The sequence below is a fragment of the Thalassophryne amazonica genome, chromosome 22 (assembly GCF_902500255.1).
Source record: "Thalassophryne amazonica chromosome 22, fThaAma1.1, whole genome shotgun sequence".
NCBI classification, from domain to species: domain Eukaryota; kingdom Metazoa; phylum Chordata; class Actinopteri; order Batrachoidiformes; family Batrachoididae; genus Thalassophryne; species Thalassophryne amazonica.
In genome coordinates this window covers 26,963,335-26,974,079 of record NC_047124.1, presented here as the reverse complement: position 1 = coordinate 26,974,079, position 10,745 = coordinate 26,963,335, and the positions used below count along the sequence as shown (strand labels likewise).

The 10,745-nt window shown below is 40.3% G+C and overlaps 1 protein-coding gene across 3 annotated transcripts in view; it reads right to left on the bottom strand.

Annotated features, from left to right (window-relative positions):
* Positions 1-671: 671 nt before the first annotated feature.
* Positions 672-10,745, bottom strand: part of LOC117504222 (tyrosine-protein phosphatase non-receptor type 12-like) — a 133,505-nt gene continuing 123,431 nt past the window's right edge. For 2 of the 3 annotated variants that reach the window (XM_034163619.1, XM_034163620.1), the window contains exons 15-17: positions 7,424-7,477; positions 1,388-1,460; positions 672-1,293 (exon numbers count right to left, since the gene is read on the bottom strand). In XM_034163619.1, the coding sequence (XP_034019510.1) occupies positions 1,284-1,293; positions 1,388-1,460; positions 7,424-7,477 (137 nt within the window). In that variant the 3' untranslated portion in view covers positions 672-1,283. Of the gene's footprint in view, positions 1,294-1,387; positions 1,461-7,423; positions 7,478-8,149; positions 8,220-10,745 lie in introns of those variants that run through there. The other variant, XM_034163621.1, reaches the window with a different exon arrangement.

The following is a 10,745-nucleotide window of genomic DNA, read 5'->3' as shown; positions in this document are numbered from 1 at the left end:
GAGAGAGGCAGAGAGAGAGAGGAGAGAGAGAGAGAGGAGAGAGAGAGAGAGAGAGAGAGGCAGAGAGAGAGAGAGAGAGAGGACGAGATCGAGACAGCAAGTGGGAGACAGGGAGAGCGAGATAGCAAGAGGACAAGATCGAGAAGGCAAAAAGGGAGACAGCAAGAGGGCGAGAGCGAGACAGGGAGAGTGAAACAGCAAGAGGGCGAGATCGAGAGGGAAAGTGGGCGAGATCGAGAGGGAAAGAGGGCGAGCTCGAGATCGCAAGGGAAAGAGGGCGAGATCAAGATCGAAAGGGAAAGAGGGCGAGCTCAAGACAGCAAGAGGGCGAGACCGAGACAGCAAGAGGGCAAGATCGAGACAGCAAGAGGGCGAGATCGAGAGGGAAAGTGGGCGAGATCGAGAGGGAAAGTAGGCGAGATCGAGATGGAAAGAGGATGAGATTGAGACAGCAAGAGGGCAAGATCGAGAGGGAAAGAGGGAGAGAGCAAGACAACAAGAAGGAGATACAGCAAGAGAAACAAAAGCGAAAGTGAAAGAAAGAGAGCATCAGGTAACCCACACATACCCAGTGTAGAAGGTTGCATCATGGGTAAGAGATTATCTGCGTGAGGGTTGAACATTGTTGTTCAGTTAAATCTCAGACAGCAGCTTCTCTCAGAATATTTTGTGATTCAAAGACGATTTCTCCTTTAAAATCTTTTCCTCTTTTGGTGTGAGGCAAAGTTCTCTGTCTACCGACTTCAGGAGAGCTCGTTTAACGTCCATCTGCTCCTCCTGCGTTCATGTAACATGAACACCATCACGTGTTTCCAGCTCCAAGAAGAAAAACTTTAAAATCTAACACTTTCTTGTCAGAGGACACAACATCCTCTGTTTACCGACAGCCACCGAAAACAACAGGAATTACACTATAACTGGACTGATCCCAGGTCAGCTTCCAGAAACGGAAACTCCTTATAATCAGTGGGCCTGAATGTGAGAAGATGTTCTGCTTTTCACAGCAACACTGTGAGGAACGGAGAGCAGAGGAGCAACAGGAGGTGCAGGAGGAGGAGCAGTTCAGTCTTGAGAAGGTGCTGGCACACAGAAGCCGTTTCAACTAAAAAAAAAAAAAAAAAAAAAGTCTGTAGCATCTATGAACATGGTTTTGGACCAGCCAGGTGAGACCTGAAAAGTCCATCTCCTGACAAGGGGTGATGAAGTAGGTGGTCAGACAAGGAGCGATCCATCACGTCCACTCCACCAGGGCTTCTCAAGGGCCTATGGGGTGAATGCAGCGGTTACCGAACTCTGAAAGGAAAGAAGAATGTTGTTTAATCCATCAAACACTCTGTGCACACATCATAACGGGAACAAAAATGAAATGTAGAAGACCCAAACTTACCCACAGGGGTCTGGCTTGCTGTCAGCAGACTTGGGATCCACAGGATACGTCTTCTTAATACACTCTGCGACATCTACACACAGAGATAATTTAAGGTGCGTGAAATATTGTGTAAATATCAGTGATGTTACTTTTTATTGATTAACGCAGGTGTCCAAACACGACAACTTCAAGATTTCCCACTAAAGTGCCTTATTTTTAAGTTTTCGGTACATAAACATTTTCTCCAAACATTATCCTCAGGTCACCTTCAAGCTGCGACACCTTTTTTAATGAGTTTTTTTTTTTTGTTATTAGTAGCAGCACAGTGGCTTGGCATTTAGCACTGTTGCCTCACAGCAAGAAGGTCGTGGGATTGCTGGTGCCTTTCTATGTGGAGTTTGCATGTTCTCCCCATGTCTACACAGCTTTCTCCCATATCCAAAGACATGCAGGTTAGGTGACTTGGTAAATTTAAATTGACCCTAGATGTGCAAGCGGGTGTGAATGTGTGTCTATATGTGGCCCTGTGATCCTGTCCAGTGTGTACCCCACCTCACACCCCATCACTGCTGGAGGGTTTATTTTATATATTATATATGTCAAGCCTGGAAAAGTGGAGATATGCCCTGGACAGTCGGGGAATGAAAGTCAGTAGGAGCACGACTGAGTACATGTGTGTGAATGGGAGGGAGCCCAGTGGAATAATGCGGTTACAAGGAGCAGAAGTGGTGAAAGTAGATGAGTTTAAATACTTGGGATCAACTAGTAGTAATGGAGAGTGTGGTAGAGAGGTGAAGAAGAGAGCGCAGGCAGGGTGGAGAAAGGTGACAGCAGTGATGTGACCGAAAGTATCTGCAAGAATGAAGGGGAAAGATTACCAGACAGTAGTGAGACCAGCTACATTGCATCGCTTAAAGACGGTGGCACTAACAAAAAGACAGGAGGCAGAGCTGAAGATGTTGCGATTCTCTTTGGGAGTGACGAGGATGGACAGGATTAGGAATGAACATAGAGGGACAACTCAGGTGGGACGTTTGAAGACAAAGTCAGACAGGTGAGACTGAGATGGTTTGGAAATGTGCAGAGGGACCTAAGTTATACAGGGAGAAGGATGCTGAGGATGGAGCCACCAGGCAGAAGCAGAAGATGGAGGCCAAAGAGGAGGTTTATGGATGTGGTCAGGGAGGACATGCAGGTGATTGGTTTGACAGAGGAAGATACAGATGACAGGCTGAGATGGAGATGATTGATCTGCTTTGGGGAACCCTCACGGAAGCAGCCTAAAGAATAAGGAGATAAGCGCGCGCGCGCACATATATATATATATATATATATGTATATGTGTATATATATATACATATATATATATATATGTGTATATATATATATACATATATATATATATATGTGTATATATATATATATATATATATATATATATATATATATGTATGTATATGTATATATATATATATATATATATATATATATATATATATATGTATGTGTATACTGCACAGGTAATTGAGAAGAGTTTTAGCCATATCATTATATATATCGTGTCAGTTTAGTTAAGGTCTAGCAAGTTGCACTGTATTGTGTGTATGCTGTCATCATGAATTCTCAGAGCAATTTGTGACATTCATGAGACTCAAGTGAATGATGATTAAAAAGGTAATAGTATGTCATATCAATGCAATGATGTGGGATATATAATGTTGTTAAGGTCGAGACAGATATTTCCCCAGCTCTGTGACATTTCATCCGTTTAGCACTTGGGGCTTTATGACCTAATGCCCCTCCCTTCTTGGGAGGCATATCAAGAGTCTACCAGTCTGCATGCTGTACACAGCAGGTACATTTTGAATAAAAAAAAAAAATAAGTGCCTTAATTCGTACGCATCGCGCACTGGCTTGTTCTAATTCTAATTAAAGTCCACCCTAGCCAGCCGCTACTACATAGTAAATAAAGTGTGATGCTTGCTTCCTGGCCTGAGTACCACATGAACTGTGAAAATGTGAAAATAAGGGCTCCAGTGAACGGGTTGTTCCAATGAACGGGTTGTTCAGAATACGCGTTCCAGTGAACGGGTATTCTAATATATAAGGCTGACCGTGTGTGCGTGTTCGCACACATATGCTTTCAACATAAGGGCCACAGTAACCTCCCCCTTGGTGCCCCCAGTCACCATAGGAAGTTTGGTGTCGATTAATTACTGTGGCTGTGCATAGCGAACACACACACACACACACACACACACACACACACACACACACACACACACACACACACACACACACACACACACACACATTTATATATTAGATATAATAATTAACTCTCCAGCTCTCATTTTTGAAAACTCTCAAGATTCCATTTACCAAAATCTCAATGTGGTATGGCAAAGCAAATTTATTTGTATAGCACAATTCATACACTGGCAATTTAAAGTGCTTTACAAAAGCAAAAAAATAAATAAAATGACAATAGCATTTAAATACAAAAGGCAATTAAAACAGAAAAACAAAATATAAAAAAAACTAATGAAAATGCATTCAGAACAGTTAAAAAATATTATGAAAAGTAATTTATGAAAAAGCCGCAGTAAACAGTACTGTTTCAGCCCTGATTTAAATGAACTGACAGTTCGAACAGACCTCAGGGATTCAGGAAGTTTATTCCACAGGTATAACAACTAAATGCTGCTTCACTGTGTTTAGTTCTAGTTCTGGGAACACATAATAGACCTGTCCGGGATGACCTGAGGGGTCTGGATGCTTCATAGGGAACTAATAACTCTAGCATGTATTTTTGTCCATGACCATTCAAAGCTTTACAGACCAGCAGTAAGATTTTAAAATCTATCTTTTGACTCACAGGAAGCCAGTGTAATGTAATAAGGTCCAGTGGGTGGCAGCATTCTGGATCAGTTGCAGCTGCCTAACTGATTTTTAGTAGGGTGGTTAGATCACCAACACAGCTCTGAATGAGGAGGAGATGTTAAGTCTTAGAGAAAAAACAAAAGTGATAAATCATGCACTCAAACTGAAAGACCACACACACTCTTGAATAAAGAGAGAATAACCTTCATACACTGTTGAAACAATTTAGGGAATAACCTTCATATTACTTGACATACCATTTGTTTGCACTTTGTGTAATAACAAGAACTACAATGAAGATGATGGCTACAGGAATACAATTATAAAAATGTACAATCAATTTAAAATTTTACATTCGAGGGAAACGCGCACATATTTAGCCCTGCACCGACATCATCTGTTCAGTGGTGACAAGAAGCAGTTTATTCGAGAGTTCTTTGTGTCTCTTACAATATTGTTAAATAGCCAGTTAGCTTCTGCTCGCTATAGTGGTGTTTGTGTTACAAATAAATAAAGTGTCCAATACATTCATTTTGCAAGTAGCAGTAGCACTACATTTCAAAAATCAACACGACGACTGTTTTTATCTTCTCTTCATTACACATTTGTAGACAGCTGTGACTTGTATTATGGTGTGACAGAGTTTTAAAAATATGGTAGTAATAATCATTTCATAATAAAATTGCAAAAAAGTGAATGTCTTAAAAATGTCTTAAATATTTTAATCCACCTCAAACTAATAAAAAATGTTCTCATACATTTTACGTTATTTATCTCTGTATTCACCAACTTTTTCATTACTTTAAAGTTTTAAGCACATTAAATATGCTTAAAGTTAATGCCCCGGACAGTCAATTTAAAGTAATAATTTTTAAGTCTTCTGTTAGAAAAATCTGAATCAGAATCAAATTTATTGCCAAGTACAGTAGTGTTCAGAATAATAGTAGTGCTATGTGACTAAAAAGATTAATCCAGGTTTTGAGTATATTTCTTATTGTTACATGGGAAACAAGGTACCAGTAGATTCAGTAGATTCTCACAAATCCAACAAGACCAAGCATTCATGATATGCACACTCTTAAGGCTATGAAATTGGGCTATTAGTAAAAAACAGTAGAAAAGGGGGTGTTCACAATAATAGTAGCATCTGCTGTTGATGCTACAAACTCAAAACTATTATGTTCAAACTGCTTTTTTAGCAATCCTGTGAATCAGTAAACTAGTATTTAGTTGTATAACCACAGTTTTTCATGATTTCTTCACATCTGCAAGGCATTAATTTTGTTGGTTTGGAACCAAGATTTTGCATGTTTACTAGTGTGTTTGGGGTCACTGTCTTGTTGAAACACCCATTTCAAGGGCATGTCCTCTTCAGCATAAGGCAACATGACCTCTTCAAGTATTTTGACATATCCAAACTGATCCATGGTACCTGGTATGCGATATATAGGCCAACACCATAGTAGGAGAAACATGCCCATATCATGATGCTTGCACCACCATGCTTCACTGTCTTCACTGTGAACTGTGGCTTGAATTCAGAGTTTGGGGGTCATCTCACAAACTGTCTGCAGCCCTTGGACCCAAAAAGAACAATTTTACTCTCATCAGTCCACAAAATATTCCTCCATTTCTCTTTTGGCCAGTTGATGTGTTCTTTGGCAAATTGTAACCTCTTCTGCACATGTCTTTTATTTAACAGAGGGACTTTGCGGGGGATTCTTGCAAATAAATTAGCTTCACACAGGTGCCTTCTAACTGTCACAGCACTTACAGGTAACTCCAGACTGTCTTTGATCATCCTGGAGCTGATCAATGGGTGAGCCTTTGCCATTCTGGTTATTCTTCTATTCATTTTGATGGTTGTTTTCCGTTTTCTTCCACACGTCTCTCATTTTTTTGTCCATTTTAAAGCATTGGAGATCATCGTAGATGAACAGCCTGTAATTTTTTGCACCTGCGTATAAGTTTTCCCCTCTCCAATCAACTTTTTAATCAAACTACACTGTTCTTCTAAACAATGTCTTGAACGTCCCATTTTTCTCAGGCTTTCAAAGAGAAAAGCATGTTCAACAGGTGCTGGCTTCATCCTTAAATAGGGGACACCTGATTCACACCCGTTTGTTCCACAAAACTGACAAACTCACTGACTGAATGCCTCACTGCCACACACACTGTTACCAGGTATCATGGATCAGTTTGGATATGTGAAAATACTTGAAGAGGTCATGTTGCCTTATGCTGAAGAGGACATGCCCTTGAAATGGGTGTTTCAACAAGACAATGACCCCAAGCACACTAGTAAACAAGCAAAATCTTGGTTCCAAACCAACTAAATTAATGCCTCGCAGATGTGAAAAAATCATGAAAAACTGTGGTTATACAACTAAATACTAGTTTAGTGATTCACAGGATTGCTAAAAAAGCAGTTTGAACATAATAGTTTTGAGTTTGTAGCGTCAACAGCAGATGCTACTATTATTGTGAACACCCCCTTTTCTACTTTTTTTTTTTACTAATAGCCCAATTTCATAGCCTTAAGAGTGTGCATATCATGAATGCTTGGTCTTGTTGGATTTGTGATAATCTACTGAATCTACTGGTACCTTGTTTCCCATGGAACAATAAGAAATATACTCAAAACCTGGATTAATCTTTTTAGTCACATAGCACTACTATTATTCTGAACACTACTGTAAGTTCTCACATACAAAGAATTTAATCTGGTGTCATTAGTGCATAAACACCAATAAAAAGAAAAGGAAAAAAATACTTTTAATTAAAATGAATAATAACAATAATCATTCTCAAAGTGGGATTTCTTTGTCTTTTCTAGGCAGTTACAGAGTTTAGAATTCAACTCATTGTCACCCAGTTGATTTTTCAACATCACCTCCACGCACTCAGAAACAATAAATTTGCAATAACCATGTCGCACAATCCTCCCAAACACACGCTGGCGACTATATACAGGTGTTGGGTGGATTCTTTGTTTCCTTCCTTCCTGTCACAGCTGGTTTACTTAAAAATGCTGACAGGCTTATCGTGTGCAGGCTAATTTGCCACAGGTGTGTTTGCTGCTCTGCTCTCGTTTGGCATAACGATCAAAGACACACAATGACAAAAACACAAGCAGTCGAGCAGCATCACGCAGGCAGGCGACGTTCATACCTTTGTGTGATCCGCTACATTCAGCAGAGGCTGACGTCGTCATGTCCATAGGATCTGGCGGAAAGACAAATACAGTGAGCCTGATCTGACAAAAACAACTACGCTTCAGATTAACAAACAACTGTTTAACACGGACACATGCACCTTACAAGCTTCTTCACGAGCTGTTTATCATTATAAAAACTAAGAATGAGGTGGTGATCAACAGTAGACATATATGAACCACATAAAAAAAACAAAGTGTTTCCTTTTCTGTCTGTGCAGGTTTAAAACAGTGAGAATGACTGTATGTGAGCACAAAGTGGCTCAAAATACTGCACATGGTGCCCCCTAGTGTTATGAAATTGATCATGATTTTGTCAAAATAAGTGTGGAAAAACTCTTCCTTTCATCTGGTGGAATTTAACATGGTTGAACTATTCTCAGATCACATTAGTGAGGAAAGAGGAAAAAATGGATTTAGAGATTATAGATATAAATATAAATATATACAAAATACAATAAAAACACAGGACACACTGGCTGTCAACAGTCACGCCTCTCTGTGTGTTGCTTTTGCACTCATGCACAACAGAGAAAACAACACAATGACTGTTTTTCATGAAGAACAGAACAATCTGCGTTCCTGGAGGCGATCAGAAGTTGACCCGGTCCACTCAGGAAAAACACCTGTGACGTGTGAATCCACAGCACCACACAAGCACCAGAACAAAAAAAACGCACCTGTGGCCAGAATGAAGGACTCAGGTGTTCTCTCAGGGAGGGGGGGGGGGGGAGTCATCACTGTCCCAGCAGTCTGGGTTAAAAGGTCAGAGGTCAGACGAGAAGCACATCATTAATTACTGACCAGAAAGACTGATGAGTTCAACGAAGTCAAGAAAAGCCCCTTGCTGCACGGCATCAGTGCGTCTTCAACCTATGACGTCATGTCCTGTACCAAAGCGCTTTACTGCCAACGCCACGCTAAGCCAATCAACAAACAGCCATTAGTTTTATGCACCTAATCAAACAGCGGCCATTACATTCTTGCAACCAATTAAACAGCAGCCATTAGCTTCTAACAAACGATTCCGAAGCGTAACTGCAGCCCAAAGTAGCAAAGTGCCAGAAAGCAAAAGCAAACCAAAAATCACAACATCCATGTCAGACAAATAATCCTGTATTTGGTTTTAAATATGAACAGCACCATCCACTGAAACAGTACTGGCAGCACGGTGGCTTAGTGGTTAGCACTGTTGCCTCACAGCAAGAAGGTCATGGGATTGATTCCCACCTTTCTATATGGAGTTTGCATGTTCTCCCTGGGTCTGGGTGGGTTCCCTCCAGGTGCTCCGGCTTCTTCCCACATCCAAAGACATGCAGGTTAGGTGGATTGGAAACTTTAAGTTGTCCTGAGATGTGTGTATCTGTTTGTCTATATGTGGCCCTGCAACATACTGGAGTCCTGCCCAGGGTGCACCCCACCTCATGCCCTATGTCTGCTGGGATAGGCTCCAGCCCCCCCTGAGACCCTTAAATGGATTAAGCTGTTGAAGATGAGTGAGTGGTTTTAAATACTGAAACGTCCTGAGGAGTTCATAAAAGTTAAAAAAAAAGAATGTGGGCTTAATTTTAGATAATAATTACAGCCATGTTTCTAATTATACTAAAAATTAAAATACTTGGTTCCTGCCTTCCTTACAGGCAAAAGGTCATCTATATATATATCTATATATATATATATAGATATATATATATATAAAATCAATGTTGAGTTTGTGTAACAGCCCAGACTGGAAAGTTGGCTAAGTTGCTTCTACAGACAACTACATAAAAAACAACATAAATTTATTCAAAATAATTCATATATAATTACTTTAATTTAATCATCATACTGAACAACAAACTGTCTCTCAAAACAGAGACCATCTATATTCAGGCTGTTTTATTGTATATATTTCAAATAGAAATCAAGGATATGTTTCAATTCTTAAAAAATTAATACCCTCCCAACATACACACATATACATACACACATATATATATATACATATACATACATACATACATATATACATACATACATACATACATATATACATATACATATATACATATACCGTATTTTCCGGACTATAAGTCGCACTTTTTTACATGTTTTGGCCTGGGGTGCGACCTATACTCCGGTGCGACTTATAAATGAAAAATATACCGGTAGGATCTCAATTAATTTACTGTAACAAAACAATTTTACGTGACAGAGTCGATCTATGTTTTAAAATGGCCACCGGAAAAGGAAATGCAATGCATCATGGGCACTGTAGTATGACGGCCATCCTATAGTTCACGCTGGTCGCGATAACCAATCAGAGAACAGAACTTTGGATGCGTATTCCTCACCTCACCCACAGCGTGTGAAGCTGACGAACACGGTGCTTGCTGTTATTCCGGCATGGCGAACAGAACAGCTTCAACCCTTGGATATCAATGTGAGCAGAGTGTTTAAGTTGACGCTGAGAGCTGCGTGGGAGCATTGGGTGAGCGACGGTGGAGGATTAGCGTGTGCACTTGGAAGGAGCTGGCGTCGATGATTGTGAAAAGCGTTTGAAGCAGACGAACATGGTGTTTATTCCGGGACGGCTAACAAGACAGCTTCAACCCTTGGATATCAGTGTGAGCAGAGTTGACGCTGAGAGCTGCATGGGAGCACTGAGCGACGGCAGAGGATTAGCGTCTGCACTTGGAAGGAGCTGGATCGACACCGCTGGGAGGTCATGAGCTGCGCAGGTAGGCGCTGCATGGTTCGGCTCGCAATGTGGTCCGCAAAATACAAACATCCGTAGGTAAAATGCAGCTCACGAGAGGGCACTCAAGGCTTGTGTGACTGTTCCTGCGACTTCTGACTACCATAGAAAAATAAAAATTTTAACGTTACTGATAACATAAGACAACGGAGAACGCCCGAGAAAATGCCACCAAAAAGAAAATCATACTCTGCAGATTGTAAGTTATGACAGGTGAAATATGCATCCGAAAACGGTAGCCGTCACAATATTATCATCTGAACTTTCCATGTTACCTGTATGTCCATGGGAGTTATAGTCCAGGGGACCTTATTTATGGTTTATTTTTCTTTATAATGGATAAAGTGGCTGGTGCGACTTATACTCCGGTGCGACTTATTTATGGTTTATTTTTCTTTATAATGGATAAAGAGGCTGGTGCGACTTATACTCCGGTGCGATTTATAGTCCGGAAAATACGGTACATATATACATATACGTATACATACATACGTATACATACGTATACATACATATATATACATATATACATATACATA